Source organism: Meriones unguiculatus, chromosome 10 (genome assembly GCF_030254825.1).
Source record: "Meriones unguiculatus strain TT.TT164.6M chromosome 10, Bangor_MerUng_6.1, whole genome shotgun sequence".
In the NCBI taxonomy this organism is placed as follows: Eukaryota; Metazoa; Chordata; class Mammalia; order Rodentia; family Muridae; genus Meriones; species Meriones unguiculatus.
The window spans coordinates 83,819,941-83,838,709 of NC_083358.1; the positions used below are offsets into that span (position 1 = coordinate 83,819,941).

The window sequence follows — 18,769 nt, forward strand, 5'->3', positions numbered from 1 at the left end:
AAAGGGGCCCAACAAGTGTTGACCAATTTCATTTTGGTTTTCACAGCAATAGGGTGTGTAATAAGGAAAGAGAACAAAGCTTCATCATGAAAAGGCTGGTTACTCATCTCTCCCTAGTTCTTAATGGCACAGAGACTCCAACACAACTTGTCACAAACCATTCCATGTTCTAGTTAAGGGATGTATGAACCCAAGAGCTGACCCCTAAGCCAATGGTTAATTAGACTAAAGATCACAACATCAGAGGCAATATTGTCAGACAAGCCATGAGAACCTGAAATAATTTAACAAGTGAATATGTACATATATTTATCAAATATAACAGGTCATACAAAAGCATAATATAATTCACACATACAAAAGGCTGCTGTATTTGTTGTCCCTTTTACATCCTATTTTAGACAAACAATGATGCAGAAATTAACAGTAATGCACAAGTTCTGAAAACCAGATTGTCATTTTTTTTCTGTTTCTTCTTTTTTTTTTATGAAACAGATCTGGTCATTTACACCTCTCAAATTTCTAAGCACAAGGCTTACTGAAGTATTTGGGATCAACTTAAATATATCTTCACTCCATTTGAATAAACTATACATTTTCACTGGTTGAAAACCAGGTAGAAAAAGTATATAAAATGATTCATAAGTCAAAATATTTCTTATAAAAGGAACAGTTTAAATAAACTGTAAAAATAGGAAATGTACTGAATTCTAAAACTTCTGAAAATACCATCTTTCTTGGACCACTGTATAAAACATGTTCAGAATTGTTGGAAACAAAGTTTATAAAGATAAGACGAAGGGATAAAACAAAACACCCCCCACCCCTACCAAATGTATTAAAACCATCTAAGGCCAAATTAAGAGGTAATGGAATTACACAGTTCAGGTTTAAGTGCATTTTTTTGGGGTACAACTTAACTGCCACATGTAAAAATTGGCAATTACAAGATAATTAAATATAGACTGGCAAATCCTTTGGCAATTATGTAAATATTAAAATGTGAATTTTCAATTGAAAAATAAAAGCTTACTACAAAAGTACAAATAGTTAAAAGATGCCCTATGACACTGTGTGGGGAAATCACAGCACATGAGCGTCTTCCAGGCACTTGTGTTCAAAAATACTTTATAAATATGCACTTGGTCTCACTGTGCGTAATGAAGCTGATTTTCCCCAATTGCACCTACTGCTAAAAACTGTATCATATATTAGGGATACATTTAAATGGATCATTTTATGGGGAAAGTAAACTCTAAAAAACACAAATCTGCCTATTCTCTTTACAACTTCAAAATCATTCTAGTGAGGCATAAATGCGGCCTTGTCAGAATACTCTATGCCACATGATCAACAAACAACACAATGACAAACAGCTTTGGCAATCCTATACAAAAGGGCCCTGTCCAAACATTACTCTTACAAAATGACACCACAAAACAGAAAGACTTGAATTTGACAATCCTACACAAACTGTGGGATTTCATCTTCAAGGTCTTCAAACTGCTGCATTCGTTTTAGTCGTGGTCTCTGGCAGGCTAGAGTCCCCTCGGGCAGGCCAGGCTCCTCACAGTTCTCTTTAGGTTGAACACTTGGCTGCACGGGACAAGGTGACGTGATGCCCGAGTCGAGGTCTGATTTTGCCACGTGAGTCTGGGGAATGCGCGTCAGGATGGGAGACACAGCTGCTGAAGGTAATGTTGTTTTCCCCTCAGGCTCCCTGACACTGGAGGTGGGGTTGGGTGGTTTGTAAAATGTCGTCCAGTGCTGGGGCTGCAGCGTTCTGGGTGCTCTGACAGCAGTGACAGGGCAGGAGTCAGAAGACCTCCGCTCTGATGAGTCTCTTGCTGGCCTGGCTGGCTCTGCTTGTGGTTTACTGGGCTGGGTGGCACTACTGGAATGGTCCCCAGTACTCCCAGAGTCTGTTGTCAGTCCCTTCTCAGGGTGAGCACTGGGTACAATCATGGTAGTCTTGGCAGTAAAACTGTTCTGTTCATATTGTCTGTCCCAGGATTTCTGCAGATTTTGCTGGTCAAAGCCATTAACTCTGGAACAAGTAGTATTTGAATTGTCTTTTCTATGAAGTCCTTCAAAGGCAGCATTCTTGCCAAACTTGTCTGAATCTACATTTCCTAAATTCCTGCTACTTCTCTCAGTAGGAGAACTGGCAAGAAGCAGTAGCCGATCTACGGGCAAACTTACAGGTCTCATCTTGGTCCTTGGATTATGTCTTTGCACACTGTTTGCTGCCCTATCAGACTTCAGAAGAAATAGCTTGGGGCTTTTACAAACATCTTCCATCTTCTTGGATGCTGACTCAAGCTCTTGGTCAAAAAGCAAATGCCCTTTGTTGTCTGAAAAAGAAAGTGGCTGTGATGAGCACTAGAACCTGAGTAAGACAGACAGACATTGGATAACAAGAAAGTTTATAAATGTCCCAGCATGGTATTCTCAGTTGTCTATGCAGAAAACCTAACTGTTCTTTAAAGATGAAATTTGAATTTAAAAGTTTAATTTTCGCAAAAAACTACCACCAGCATTTCACAAGTTAGTTAAAAACAGAACAAAATACAAAAACTACTTGTCTAGGAATTTGTTCTAATGTGCTCCCCAAGAACAAGTATTTTCTAGATTAAAAAAGTCAACAGGCAGACATCAGTGAGTTAACTCAGAAAAATGACACCACCCCCTGCCAACCAAATGCAGGCATGCCCCGAATCCCAAGAACTCAGACACTTTGCGGGCTCTGTTTTTCAGACATATTCAGCCAACAGTGAGAAGGGCACTTGCCACAGCTGCTCTGCTAATAAACTTTAACATCCATGAGGTCAAACTAAGGCTGAAAAACTGTGGTTTAAGAAAAACACTGCATTTCCCTACAGGCTACTTGCCCCAGGTTGACTTTCTTCTTTCTCCCTCGTGTGGTCCCATGGCCACACTTTTTCATCTTGAGTCCTCAGCTCCCCATATTACCTCTTTCTTTTCTTTTTTTTTTTTTTTTTTTTTGGTCTATATCTACTTGAGAAATTACAATTCCTGCAAAAGTCCTGTCCTTGATCCTTGGTGCTGACAAACATCAAATGATTTGGCCCTGATACTGTTCTGACTCTAAACAGCAGCTGTCCATGCGCCTGGCTCTGTGTATGGCTTGAAGTCTCTGTCCGTGGCCTGACCTTCTCCCCAGTTCCTGGGCATGGTGTGTAGACAGGTGACTTGCCAGCATCATTTGTCAGTCATCATCTCCTCTGACCTCTAATTCACCTTGGACTGGCAACCTTTTCATTAAAAAATGAATTATGTGTGTCTGTGTGCACATGTGCACAAAAGCATAGATGCTCCCAAGAGACCAGAGGTGTTGGATCCCTTTGGAACTACAGGTGGCTGTGAGCAGTGGGTATTGGGAACCAAGCTCAGGACAATTCGGCAAGCACGCTTAACCACTGAACCATCTCTCCAGGCACCAGATGGCGGCTTTCCCCCGGCTCCTGAACAATGTCATCCACTTCCCGGGGTTCTTCCCCTCATTTACAGAGTACTCTAGGGGATCTGACTCACTGCAGCTGGCTGCAAGAACCAAAGTACACATTTTCCTTCTGTGCTGCAGGAAGAGTTGCTAGTGTGGAAAATGAGCTCTACAGCCAGTTGCCTGGGTCCTAGTCTCCTTGATCCTGACCTGCACATAAAGGTCATTACACTGCTCCTACTTGCCTTCACTAATCACATAAGAATGCATGTGTCTAAGTTGTCCTGTGCTCCAAATGCTCTAAACAAGAAAAGTACCTAGAACTATCTGGTCTACAATAAATACTAAAAAATACCTTCAAATTATTTGTGTTTATTACTATTCCTAATTGGGAACACCTAATTTCATGGGATAGTGAATAAAAAAACAGGTTAGATTTATAAATCAGATATAAGTGGATTAAAATTCTATCTGAATAATTCATTAAACATATGACTCTTGGTACCATTTCTGTCTCAGGCTGTAAGCTATGAGTGAGGCCAGTGTTATCCTCTTTCTAGCACAGAGTTGCTACAAAGATCAAATCAGAATGGAACGCTCACTGTCAACTTAAAGGACTGAGAAGCAGACCCCGGGGGGGAGGGGGGTTCCAGAGATATGAGGTCATGATGGCTCTAACCTAGCATGTGGATAGATTTCTTTAAAAACATGTGTATGTGCATGGTATGCTCAAAGGAGGTCAGGGGACAGCTCTGTGGAGCTGTTCTCTTGAACTCAGATCACCTAGCTTGTGTGGCAAGTGCCTTTAGCTAATAAACCAACTCACTGGTCTTGTATTAGTTTCTTGATGGATTCATATTGTAATGGCATTATTGGGAAGTTGTTTCAGTGTGTGGTGTCCAGTTGGAGGTCGTAGGTCACAAATGACATGTCCTTGAGGACTAGATCTTACCCTGACCCTTCTTGTACTCCTTTCCTTTCTCTGCTTTACCATGACATGAAGTGCTCTACTCTAATATGCCTTCCTACTAAGGTAACCTCTCTTTGAAACCATGAGTCAAAATAAATCTCCCTTGCCCGTAAGTTGTTCCCTCAGGTATCTTGGCCACAGCTAATGCATGGAATCAAACAGAAAAGTCAAATAGGCTCTTTCCTTTATCAGGCTGTGCTCACTGATACTTGATTACACATCAAATCTGACCTTTCTGCAAAACTGAATTATAGAATTACAGTAACAAATGCAAGCACTTTCAACAGCATGTCAATTATCATTCAATAACATCAGAGGAAAACTGCCGATGGCAATAGTCAAGGAAATGATGACGTGTACCTATGGGGCAGTCTACAAGAAAAGCATGTGAAAAAAAACTTTTGGAGCCTGAAGTTTTTTACTTTTAGAACTCTTTTTAATAACTGGAAAAAAGCCAGGTGTGGTGGTGCATGCTTTAATCCCAGCACTCAGGAAGGCAGATCTCTAGTTTGAGGACAGTTTGGTCTACAAAGTGAGTCTGGACAGCCAGAGCTGTATAGAAAAACATTGTCTCAAAAAACCAAAACCAAAACCCAAACCAAATCAAACTGAAACAAAATTTTGCATTTATTTCTTTTATATGTATGAGTATTTGCACTGTATGTACACTCGTGCATCACGTGAGTTCCTGGTGCCAGTGAAAGTCAGAAGAGGGCATCAGATTCTTTGAAACTGGAATTACAGATAGTTGTGAGCCAGCACGTGGGCGCTGAGAATCCAACTTGGGTCCTTTCTAAGAGCAACTCTGGCTGGTGCTCTAAACCACTAAGCCATCTTTCCACTTCCACTTTTAGGATTTCTGGTTTAATGCTCATTAGCAGTGAACTTTAGCAATACTTTGAATCACATCACAAAACATGTTATCCAGTAGCACGCTGCGTAACACTTGCCTGCCTCAACTTTAACTGAACAAGAGGCAAAAGCCAGACAACACAAGATAAAACAAAATTTTAGGAGGCGCACAAAAAACACCTAGGAATTCTAAAGTATCTTTTATTAAAAAGGTATTGTGAAAAGTGGTATTCAAATGTAAGGCACAGGGCTGGGAAGATGGCTCGGTTGTTAAAACACGTTTCACTGTGAGGACCAGTATTCACATCCCAGAACTCATATTAATGTTGGGTATGGCTGGCAGCTTGCCCATAATCCCAGCCTTGGAAGGTAGAGGACAGAAGAAAACCAGAGGAAGCTGGCTACCAGGACTAGCCCTTATTAGAAAGCACTGGGTTTGGTTAGGAGACATTACCTTAATGTCTAAGGTAGAAGATGGATCAAAGAAGATTCCCAATATCAACTGGGGGCATCCATATACATATCCACATACATGAAAAATATGGATGCACACATATGCACATGATACACACACAAACAGAAAGAGGGAAGGTACACTAAAAGGCAACTTTCTCAGTGACTGGCAAAGATTTGTTAAGTAACAAAACATGGGAGTTTGGACTTCCCTTAACTTCATTTCCCTTGGCTTGTGTTTGTTTCTGAAGTACTGAGGATCGAACCTGGTGCACTCACCTTGGCTTTTAGTAATAGTTTACTTATAAAATTTTAATTCTGTACCAAGTGTTTTTCATACAGCTACTCACCAATGAGAGAAGCATCACATTTTCCCAATGCATTCCGTTTGCGTTCTGATTCTTCACATGTAGCTAATTCAAAAGTTCTGCTCTCACCATCCGCAGTATGGGCATCCTGTTGATGGAAGAGAATTTTCACACTTGTAGAAGCAAAGCACATTTCAAAAGAAACAGTTCAAAGACCATTAAATTGCGGACATAAAACACCAATTCTATACTGGGCAAAACTTTGGCTTAACAGTTAAAGGTGCTGTTCACACAAACCTGACAACCCGAGTGTGATCTCCAGAACCCACATAAAAAGACAGATGCAGCAGCATGCGTCTGTAACCCCAGAGCTTAACAGTGAGATAAGAGGTAGAGGCCTTGGAATTGCTCAGAAGCTTTCGAATGAGCTCCCTTGGATCATACGGCTCAGCAGCAGAAACAAGACAGTCTCTAACTCAACTCCCCAAAGTTGTCCATTGACTTCTACCCAAGTGCCATGGCATGCGTAAGCCTGTGCGTGTCTGTACATACACACATACACATACAAATTAACCAGAAGCAACTTACGTCCTTTGAAGAAAAAAACAGTGGTTTCATAGGATGATCTGCATCTCTTTCATCAGGTGATAACAGAGGTTTTGGAGGATACCCTTGATCAACCTGAGGTGCAACAGCACCTGTATTAGATATAACATCTTGAGGCTGGAGGGACCCGTCGAAGATCTTCTGTGAATAAGTAATGAGGAACTCTACTAATCGTGCCTGATTAGAATATTCAGCAAGGGAAGAGATGGTTATAGGAGCAGTTGTGGGTCTTGGCCTAATGAGAGTTGGTCCAAATATCACTCCCAAGTTTTTAGAATTCATCTTATTTTCTTCTGCATGATCTACCACCCTGCAAAGCAGAACACATAAAGCTTTATGAGACTTGCCTATTAAAGCTTTTTGGTGTAGCTTACTAAGGGTTGGGAAGAGTAGATCCCATTTCTCCAGACAGACTTGCACACAGGAGGCACCTGAGGAACCATGTTGGCTGCCTGAATACACACAGGGTACAAAAGTCTAGAAAATGGTTAAGGGTCAAGTTGTAAGAGAGGTCTAGAAAAGTTCATAATTACTTGATTAAAATGTTGAATACACACCAAATTTGATTTAATCATATTTTTCTATTAGGATAAAAACCAAGTAGAAGGAATTACTTTTTTTCCCAGAAAAAAAAAAAAAAAGAACCTTTAAAGATTACTTCTGCATACGCTTCCAGATCTTTATAATGGAAGAAAATTTCTTATAGCCAAGGCTAATTGCCAAGCCTAGGTGACTCCTCCGAGAGGTCTCAGCGTTATACAGTCACTCTCACACTCCCAGTTTACTTCCAGTTCTTATCATCTCTTGTTCCTACAACCACTCACAACGACTGGAACTTCAGTAAGGGTCTTCCCTCCAGCCAGTTCTTCCTGTGTCTGCCAGAAAGATCTAGCAGGCAGATCTGAGCATGTAAAATTCCTGGCTCAAAAATCTTAGTGGGTACAGAAGCAAGACGGCAAACTCAACTATTGGGTATGCAAGATGTTATCAGTCCCCACTGTGCCTCCCGTGGTGCACACCTCACCTTATTTCCTAAACATAAACTGTTCTCACCTATCTGTGTCTGCTAGCCTCTGCCTGGAATGTTCTTCTGAGCACTCTTCAGCAAGCCAGTCACTACTGCTTTCTTTAAGCCTTCCTGGAAGGCTGCTTTCTCTGGCTTACCCCACCTTCCTTTCCATGCTCTGAGGACCTGTTGGACAAAATGATGCTGCACTGCGTGTGTGCAGGTCTGTGAGCCCACAGATGACAGAAACTCTGTTTCCACCCTGTTTTTTCAACTAGAGCTGGGCTCACAGAAGACTACTGAGGATGGTGTTGCTGCTTCAACATACGCCTCTCATTCCCTTTCTTCTAACATGTAAAAATGAAATCCATTAAAAATATACATAAAATATAGTTAACACAACTATCGTGCTAAAAATGGTAGAAGTGCTATATTTTATTTAACAAAAAAAAAAAAAACCCTACTAACCCACTAAAGGAGGCTCTATTTATATAAAACGCTTACCGCTTCAGATGTAATATGAGGTAATGAAGACTATTAAAATTTGATGCTGGCAGCTGTCTCAGCAGATCCTTGGTCCTCAAAAGGATCCGGTTGATTTCTATGCACACATGTGGGTGTTTTTTGTCTTCGGGGCTATCCTTTTTTGCTTCTTGTTCTTCATTTACATGTGGTATCTCTTTTGCAAGGTCGATAAATTCCTTGTATAATCTGAACAAAATAAATGGTTCTGGGAGCTAAAGAAATAAAATTACATTATGAAGATAGTCTTTTTTTTCCTGCTAATGTTAACTATTATTCACAACTAATCAATGATGCACCATGTCCTTTTAGGTTACCAAGATTTAAAGTAGGTCTTTAACTGTATATGTTTGGGGCTGGAGAGATGGCTCAGTGGGTAAGAGCGCTGGCTGCTTTTCTAGAGGCCCTGGGTCTCATTCCCAGCACCCACACAGGGCTGCTCACAACTGTCTGTAATTCCAGCTCCAGAGGATTTAATGGGCTCCTGGCCTCCCCTGGGTAAAACATACTTACAGGCAAAATATCCATACACATACAAAAATTTTCTGGAGTGTATATGCTTGTTACAGACATCCACAAGGGATTTTAAGGTGCTAATCTATGTCTATATTTATATTAATTACTAACCCAATGTTAGCATTGATTAGGAGTATAATATACAAAGTCAAGTGAATTAGGACAGATCACCAGAGTCTGCAGAAATTAAAGAGTGATCCTAGGGATGGCAAAGTTTATAGCAGTGGAAAGAGATAAGACTGAGTGAAACTCCTAGAAAGCACTGCAACACAGCACAAGCAGGAGAATGAACAGAGAAAGGGGAGGAGACTACAGAGCCCGTGCGGTTGCCAAACACTCAAAGCAAAGACCTACCAAAGTGCAGGCATATACTATCTATGCTACCCAATTTCCATTAAGAGAACAGAATAAAAACATTTACAGATGAGTAAGGCCCACCTTGTTCAACGATAGACATGAGCAAAACAGGAAAAAAAAGGACAGAAACAAAGATAGGAAATATTTTCTTCACAGAAAAATGAAATCTCAAGATAGGAGCTATACAAACAGACAAACAGGATCCAGAATGGAACAATGAACTCCAGAGCCTGCCATGTTGGAGAGTTTCAGCACTACCCTCTTTGCTACCCTCTCTGCAATTTCTCCTGAGAACAGTATGCCAGAAGGGAATGGCCCAAGTAATCTTTGTACCTGGCGCAATACACTGTGCCAAGTTCCTGTAACCTCCCCACCAGCTTCTGCCTGCGGCCACTTACTTTCCCCCATAGATGTGTTTTCTTTGAATATGCTAACTCAACCGCTGATAAGATAATATAGGGTGGCCTTCTTCCTGACCATATTCCTGTTATAGAAAAGCTCTGCTTGTTGTTCCAAATATATACTTTAAGGGTTTTTTGTTGTTGTTGTTTTTTTTGTTATTTTTTTTCCCCTACTAACTATCTAAAATAGCTATTTTGAAATGACAGGGAAGACAAAATCAAACTGATCTAAACACTACTCTGCTTGCTGAATATTTATGACCCAGTTCAACACTGGCCTTTCCATACAAAGATAACTATGCTTTTAAGTCAAGTTTCTAAAACTTACTACAAACATTTCATGTTATTTACTTCTTCATGCTCAGGAAAATGTTTATTCCTTTACATGGCTAGGAAAGTGCTTCCATGTGGAGTCAGGAGGCTGTAACTTGGAAATGGCACATGGAGGTCTTCTGTAAGGTAGTGTATTATTTTATATTCTTTTACTGAGAGATGAGAAATCAGTGTTTTGTTGTTATTATATTTTTATTTCTATGTCTGACTTATTTGCACTGTGACCTATCCATTAGGGTTTAGAAAGCATCAGTATTATCTATGCCAATGAAAATATGTATGTATAAAGGTCATGAACTGAAAAACAAAACACAAATCATATTTTTACTGTTTTAATATGATAGGTTACAAAAATAAAAATGTTACCTGCCGCAGGTATAATTTTAACACATCACAGAGGTCATGGAAACTGAATTCTGAGATGTCTACTAAGTGCATTCCATTTTCCAGAGCTTGACACAGTTTTTCAGTTTTTAGTTTGTTTCCAGAGACACGATAAATTCCCTTGAATAAAGAAACAAATTCTGCTTTAGTTCAAAAGGCCACTGCAGACATCCAGACATATTAGATGTACCTACTTCTTTTTTTTTGTATTACAGAAAACAAAAAACAAAACAAAACAAAACAAACAAACAAACAAAAAAAAAACCCCAAAAAACAAAGAAACCCTGGCTGGGACAAATAACAGTTTTCAAATAAATTGGAATAAAAGCAGCTATTACAAACTGACAGTACAAATTCTCTTTTCATTAGAACAAATGATATACACTTAGGTACCTGGAGACACAAGGCTCTATTTTCAATTTCTGTGGCACATATTTTTAATATGAAAGGGATGCCATCTGGTTCCTTTTTTGCAACTTGTATAAATTCTGCACCAAATATGTGCATTTTCCCTGGAAGTTTTTGATGACCACAAATAATGACTAAATTCTCCAAACACTTTCGATGACAAACAAGAAGACACTACAAGAAAATGACAGTTTAAAACTCATTAATTCACCTTAAAACTATTCACAATCAAGAAAACTACAGTTAGGTTGGTAACACAAAAAACACATTTAAAGTGTGTTATTTGTAACGTCTGAAACAGACCTCAAAACAGAAAAAAGAGCAAAACAATTAAAGACGCACTGCAGTTCAATGTATTAAAATGTATCTGTAGAGGTGGAAGAGGTGGCTTAGCAGTTGCAAATACTAACTGCTCTCCTAGAGGACTGGTATTCAACTTGCAGCACCCATAGGATGGCTCAGAAACATCTTTAATCCAGTCCCAGACTATCTAACACCCTTCTCAGGCCTCCAAAGGCATTGCACACATTTGGTGCACAGACATACATGTAGGAAAACCATCAATACACATAAAACAAAAAATGAAATAAAATATTTACCTGTAAAAGAGCCTAATAAATAAAATCCTGTGAAAAATGACATGTATAGTGGAAAAAAACCAACACTACTTAATGACGTGTGTGTGTGTGTATGTGTGTGTGTAGATACCACAATACAACCTATCATTTAATATTCTAATCAAAAGTACTGGTAAATACAGAGTAATCAATCAACTAAACAAATGAGAAGGCCGATGAATTCCAAACAGATCTCACCTCTTCACACTCAACACCTGGGAACATCACGATGCCGTCACAATCCCTACATTTTGTGGGGGATCTCAACTTGCGAAACTTGTGAGTGAGGGCTGCCTTTGACATCATTGTCTTCTTAAATGCTCCCAGGGAATTGGGTCCTTGTAATAGGAGAATGAAAAGATGACCAAAGTGTTATGTATTCTGAGTAATCCTTAGACTTTTCAATCATCTACGTATTACAACAAACTATTGTCTGGGGTTCCTAACATCAAAAACAACTTATAGATATCACCACATACTTTTATAAAAAGCAACATCACCAAACCAGTACGCTAATTCTAAGATGCTATGACATGGTGTTCCCAGGATAAGCACATTTGTGCTTTTATTGAGAGGTCCTACACACAACAGGGAAGTGTGTAAACCCAATTACTACTTGACAAGAGCTACACAGAACTAGCATGTTAGCAATGTGTGCATTAAAAACAGTACCTGTCTTGTAAAATTACAGATTAACATTAGCTAGTTATGTTTTTAAATCATAGTAGACATCAAATATTCTATTAATTTTGGAAATTCTGCCAAAAGAAACAGACATCTGAGTGTACAGAAGGAATAAAAACTAACTTATATCAGTTTAATTCAAGTCATTAAGGTAACTAATTTTTGTATCTTCCACAACCAAATCTTTCCCTGTCCTTGAGAAATACATTATCTGCTTTTCCAACTTGGCTTCCTCCAGTTTCTTCATTACCATAATTGTTGTTTTGTAGTACTTGGGCTAGCAGCCAGGGTTTTGTGCACAGTTAGAGTTTTACCACTATTTTTCCCCCCATAGCCTCTGCACTATTAATGAACTTTTCCAGAATTTCTTGCGCAATGGCATTCTTTTAAGAGAAAGTCACTGTATTTGACTTATGAAAGAGCATCATCCGTATATACTTCCTGCTGCTCAGCACACTGCCAGTATGTTTTAGATCTAGCAGCTTTACTCCTTATTCTTATAGACATATTTCAACCATCTGATCAATTCATACACATACATAAATATGCAGATATATTTAAGATACACATAACAAAGCAATGTTCCAGTGCTGTGCACTACCACTGTTTCAACTGGATTAGTGGGTCCTAACTGAGATAAATTTAATACCAGCTTCAGAAGGCGATGGTGGCTCTCTTTCATCTAGATCATCAGCAGATGACATGGTTCCACTGGATGGAGTTCGTGGAAGTTTCCGATGAAAGTCTCCTAAAGGGAAATTGTGGATACATTACCTGGCTAGTCACTGAAGAACAGCAGAAATAGGTAGTAATAACATTGGAATGACACAATTTGTATTATTTTATTAGCTTTTATTAGTTTTTTTATTCTCAAAATCTACCTAACAGAGGATTTAGATATTCATCCCTGAGAAAAAACGAAATGTAATAAACCTGATTAAAAAAAAAAGATTATATATTTTTGAGATCTTACTATCCAGCCAGACAGTAAGCACTTGAGTTACAGGCTTTACAAAGACAGGCAGAATCTTTTATTCATGCTTTATATTTAATATATGAGAGAGCAGCTGACAAAAGAGGAAATGTTGGTGGTATGGCCTATTATAGCAATTAACTAAAGCATATACACACACAAACACACATGCCACAAAACCCAAATAATATTTTCATTACAAGTTATTAAACAGTATAAACATAGACATAGCTATTCACATCAACATGGATGAAGGAAGTCAAAATGAACCCTTTGATCTTGCCAGTCCTAGTGGTGGAAGAGGTTGAAGAAGGAAGAGCATAAGATTCAAAGTTTGCCTGGGCTACAGACGAACTCAAGGCCCACTTGGGCAACTTAGAGCCCAGATTTAAAAAAAAAAACAAAACAAAATAGGCTCAGGGTATAGTTCAGTGGCTGAGTACTTGCCCAACACATAACAGGTCCAATTCCCAAATCAAGGTAAGGAAATATTCTATTTTTATAGCATCCAGAAAATGGTAAAGTCCATGAAATACATTAATAAAAACATTTAAGGTAGCTATAGAATGATTTATTCTAGTGGGCTGAGGTAATTTTATATATGTATGTATGTCTTATTTATGTATGTTATATAAATGGTGCTTCTCATGTTCTGCTTGCCAGATTAAAGGTTTCATCATTTTTCTTTAAACTACAATTATATATATGTATTTTATGTCTGAGATAGTTCATTCTAAAAATATGCTCATTAAAAATACCCCAAAGGGACGATATCAATCTTTCATTGAATTTTCAATTAGACTTAAATATTTATGTACCTGGACTTATAGATTCTGAATCCAGAGATCTGGACTCACTGCTTCCTCCAGTGCTCTCAGAATCACTAAACATCCCGAACTTCCATGATCTTACCAAAGAAGGACCTTTAAAAAAGAATAGTTACAAACTTAGCCACAGGGTAGATTTCATGTGGTAAAATAATGACATTATTTATGCAAGAGGAAATGATTCACATTTCTTTAACAATACTAATTATGGACTTTTGGAGAAAGGCACAGTGGTTAGAACTGTAAATGATCGAGAACAATAGACTAATCCAGAACTGGAATCCATTTAGTAATCACACCTGAGTGCCTGCTGTTTCATAAACAAGTGTTTGCTTCAGTATGAAATGTACCTGTCATGTCCGCACTGTTGGAACACCTGTCTTCTTCAAGCTTATGACAACTGTCAGGAAGGCGTGCGACATCCTCTAAAGAGTCAGCAGGTCCATATCCAGGTGTCCGGGGACTATTTGTAAGTTTTTTATTCACGTTTCTGTGATATAAAAATAAATAGAGCTCAGCACTAATAACAGTCTATTAAGAAAAAATGTTAATTTAATGAATGCAGAATAAACTTAATGAATATTAATTATTTTATTATATAGTTCAGTTTCTTTTAAAGATGTGAGTAAAGCTTTTAAATAATGTATACTAGTAATAGCTGAAATATGGACGAGGTATAACAATAGAGTATTTAATATTTATATCATTAAACTTTTCTTTTTTAAAATATTATTATTATTATTTTTAAGACTTATTTATTATTTATACAACATTCTGCCTGCATACCAGATCTTACTATAGATGGTTATGAGCCACCATGTGGTTGCTGGGAATTGAACTCAGGACTCTTGAAAGAACAGCGAATGTTCTTAACCTCTGGGCCAGCTCTCCAGCCCCATTAAACTTTTCTAATCTAACATTAGTGGGAAATGTTTTTGGTACACTCAAAATAGGTCATTATTTGCTATGACAAAGGATTTTTAAGACTCAAAAAGTGAGGTCTGTGTCAAAATTGAAAGCTTCATTCTCAAGTATGTTGTATCTATCCCTTAAATGTACTAAGAAACCACAAAATATGAAAATATTGGAAAAAATTAAAGTTAATATTTCAGTGTAAGAAAAGACAGTTCCTTATAAACTTAGACAGGAACTGAGATGTTTTTGTTCTTGAAATAATTTCACCTACATACTAATTCTTACCCATCAACTTTTTCTTCTAAGTCACTTGAGCTTGTAGCCTTCACAAATTCACTGTATTCTTGACCCGGATCATAGAGTTTGGCACTATCACAGAGAGACTGTAACCTTTTGGCAACCGATGCAGCCTGTAGCTGCTGCATATGAAAGAGGTTAACTGTTACCTATAGTCACAGAGACAAAAGACAGACATAACCCATAAGATAGAGAATAGTACGTAAACGTATGTTTATGTCAACAAGAACACCAATAAAAATGCAATACATTTGACATATTCAACACTATCAGCATGCTATGTTGGCTGATGCCAAGCACAACTTACACTGGAACTCAAACAACAGTTTTACTCTAACAGCTAATGTGTTTTAAACTACCACTCACATTCTTGCTGGTTAATAGCTTTAGGACATGATATGTCTGAGGATTCCTTTTGATGGTTAAACCTCAACTGTCAAAGTTTTAAATGAAAAACAAATGGATGGGAGATCTTCCAATCATAAGTGGCATTACTTCGACTGTTTTCACTTTTCCTTTTTTAAAAGTCCTTTTCTTTATTTGAGATGGGATCTTGTTATGTTGCCTATCTGGCTTGTGAGCTATTTCTGTCCCAGTCTTCTGATTAGCTGACAATACATTAGTCTACTAAGCTTCAAGAACTGTTTAAAAATACTATCACCCCTATTACTTACAGTAATGACCACACAGTATAAAACTCAACATGCCAGAGTTCATTAACTACCCACGCTTTATATTAACTAATTTTAGACACACACTATACTTCAGTATGCTTTAACAAATTGAAAAGCTACTAGTAGATCCTCATCCACAGACATAGATCATGAAGGTGGTTCCTAAAATATTTCGTGGCACTGAAAAATGCTATAAACACTATGTAAGAATGCCAACTTGGGCCAGTGAGATGACTCAGCTGGTAAAGGCACTTGTCCACACAAGACTGGGACCTGAATTCAAGGCCTGGAACACACGTAAAGGTGGAGGAGAGAACCTGACTCTGGAAAGTTGTTCTCTGACTGCCACGCATGCAGAAAGGGGAGGGAGGGTGGGATCGGCAGGGGAGGAGGGAGGGGATTATGGGGGCATACAAAATGAATAAAGTGTAATTAATAAAAAATTAAAAAAAAAAGAATAAAAAAAACCCCCTAAACATTTTGCCTTTCTGAGTGAGGATTGATCATTTTACCCAGGGTCCTCCCTCTTGCTTCTTTAGGTACAGATTTCAGTATGTTTATCCTATATTATATGCCTAATATCCACTTATAAGTGAGTATATATCATATGTGTCTTTCTGCTTCTGGGATACCTCACTCAGGATCATCTTTTCTAGGTCCCACCATTTGCCTGCAAATTTCATGATTTCCTTGTTTTTAATTGTTGAGTACCATTCCATTGTGTAAATGTACCACAATTTCTGTATCCATTCCTTAGGTGAGGGACATCTGGATTGTTTCCAGGTTTTGCCTATTATGAATAAAGCTGCTACCAAAATGGTTGAGCAAATGTCCTTGTTGTGTACTTGAGCATATTTTGGATATATGCCTAGGAGTGGTATAGCTGGATCTTGAGGAAGCGCTATTCTTAATTGTCAGAGAAAGCACCAGATTGATTTCCAAAGTGGACATCAGAAGAGGGAGAAAACAGGAAATAGGACAAGAGCCTACCACAAAGGGCCTCTGAAAGACTCTACTCAGCAAAGTATCAAAGCAGATGCTGAGACTCATAGCCTAACTTTGGGCAGAATGCAGGGAATCTTATGAAAGAAAAGGAAGATAGAAAGACCTGAGGAGACAGGAGCTCTACAAGGAGAGCAACAGAACCAAGAAATCTGGACCCAGAGGTCTTTTCTAAGACTGATACTCCAACCAAGGATCATGCATGGAGATAACCTAGAACCCCTGCACAGAAGTAGCCCATGGCAGATTAGTATCCAAGTGGGTTCCCTAATAAGGGGAACAGGGTCTGTCTCTGATACGAACTCAGTGGCTGGTTCTTTGATCACTTCCCCCTGAGTGGGGAAGCTGCTTTACCAGGCCACAGAGGAAGACAATGCAGCCACTCCTGATGAGACCTGATAGGCTAGGGTCAGATGGAAGGGGAGGAGGACCTTCCCTATCAGTGGACTTGGAGAGGGGCATGGGAGGAGATGAGGGAAGCAGGGTGGGATTGGGAGGGAATGACAGAGGGAGCTACAGCTGGGATACAAAGTGAATAAACTATAATTAATATATATTAAGAAAAAAAACCTTTATGTTACTTAGAGGCTACCAGAGCAACGACAAGGTGATTGGTCCAAAGACCAAACACTGGGAAGACAGACTTTATAAAAGTCTGTGTTTCTTCATCAGTAAAATGAAGCTAAAATAGTTTACGCACTAGGGTCAGATGGAAGGGGAGTAGGACCTCCCCTATCAGTGGACTTGGAGAGGCAGGGAGGAGATGAGGGAGGGAGGATGGGATTGGGAGGGAATGAGGGAGGGGGCTATAGCTGGGATACAAAGTAAATAAATATAATTAATATAAAAAATAAAAATTATATTAAAAAATAGTTTACGTAGTTGGAACTTCTGAGAACTAGGTGAATTCATGCAGATATCCTAATACATGGGCAGACACAGACTCAATCTTAGCCATTATCAGCTGTGGTCTGAGGTGAAGTTACTTTATAAATCTTTTCAGTTTACAAACCTGCAAGCTAGTAACAATCAAACACTGATAAATACATGATTTATAACTTCAAGCGCGCAAAACATTCTAGAAGTTCCTCACTAAGATGGATTCTTTTCTCCACTTGAATCCACTACAAAATCCTAGATTCTTGGTCAGAATCCATGCATTAGCATCACCTATCTAAAGACTCCGTAAAGTAAGTTAAAGTAGGCAGATTGTAGAAATCTATGACAATTTTAGGTACATTCCTTGCTTTTCCCACTCCTATCATGTCTTCCTGGGTAAGCTGTTTGCCACAAATGTAACATCAGGTATGGGTGGACACAGAAAGCTTCAAGAGAGGGCCTCTGTGGACCAAAACTGCCGAGAAAGAGAAAACGTGACTCAAAAGGTAGGAAGAAAGCCCTTCATCCTCTCTTGCCCCATTCCTTACACAAGCCGAAACCAATGGGGCACTAATCCTGTGGCAGTAATGGCAGAAAAGAGAGGATCTAAAACTCTGAAATGAATCTTCCTTTATGATCAGAGGAGCTGTGTTCAAAGAATGGTGGTGGAACTGTGGAAACTCCTGCAGCTTTTATTTTTCTCTTTGTCCCTGCATTGCTCAGCCACCTCCTCCACTTCATGATTGAGAACTGATGTCTCTAGCTTTCTGGAGAGCAGAAGAGTTAAACAGCACAACACTTCGGCTTCCCAGTCTGACCAAGGCTGGCACAGAGCAAGGAGAGTGAACCTAACTAGATCAAATGGCTAGCTCCTTACCCCACCCCCACTTTTAAGCACAACTAGAGGCCAGAGTCCCACAAAACATTGAAAATACCTAGGATAGCATTTAAAATTTGTCGTGGAATGCTGTCCTCCGGGCATGACAGGGCCTCCTTGAACAACAGCAGCTGTGCTTCCCCTCCCCTCCTGGAGATAGGCAGTTAACAGTTGCTGCGGTGGGGGTGGGGTGCCCACCAGGCCCTTCTGTTAAGAGGATGTATAAGCAGTTAACAGCTGCTGGGGGAGATCGGGGAGAGAGACTTTCCTCTGTAGCTCAGCTTCTATGGCTGCTCATGCTTCTATAACCCCAGTTATAGAAGCTGACTGGCTCACCAAACTAGACTCTGGTATAAGTGTTTCTTTGGCAGTTCCTGGGACTCTGTCCGGTCAGCAAACTTCTGCTGCTGCTGTCCTCCGAGGGAAGGTTAATGCAGCAAAATTA

At 39.2% G+C, this 18,769-nt stretch overlaps 1 protein-coding gene across 3 annotated transcripts in view; it reads right to left on the bottom strand.

The window, feature by feature from the left end:
- Positions 1 to 280: 280 nt before the first annotated feature.
- The window catches only part of Arhgap29 (Rho GTPase activating protein 29), a 66,809-nt gene continuing 48,320 nt past the window's right edge, over positions 281 to 18,769 (bottom strand). For all 3 annotated transcript variants that reach the window (XM_060392804.1, XM_021645008.2, XM_021645007.2), the window contains 11 exons: positions 14,881 to 15,041; positions 14,031 to 14,170; positions 13,672 to 13,776; positions 12,530 to 12,628; positions 11,395 to 11,534; positions 10,565 to 10,753; positions 10,154 to 10,291; positions 8,163 to 8,395; positions 6,635 to 6,962; positions 6,089 to 6,194; positions 281 to 2,354 (listed from right to left, as the gene is read on the bottom strand). In XM_060392804.1, coding sequence (XP_060248787.1) covers positions 1,465 to 2,354; positions 6,089 to 6,194; positions 6,635 to 6,962; positions 8,163 to 8,395; positions 10,154 to 10,291; positions 10,565 to 10,753; positions 11,395 to 11,534; positions 12,530 to 12,628; positions 13,672 to 13,776; positions 14,031 to 14,170; positions 14,881 to 15,041 — 2,529 coding nt within the window. In that variant the 3' untranslated portion in view covers positions 281 to 1,464. The remainder of the gene's footprint in view (positions 2,355 to 6,088; positions 6,195 to 6,634; positions 6,963 to 8,162; positions 8,396 to 10,153; positions 10,292 to 10,564; positions 10,754 to 11,394; positions 11,535 to 12,529; positions 12,629 to 13,671; positions 13,777 to 14,030; positions 14,171 to 14,880; positions 15,042 to 18,769) is intronic.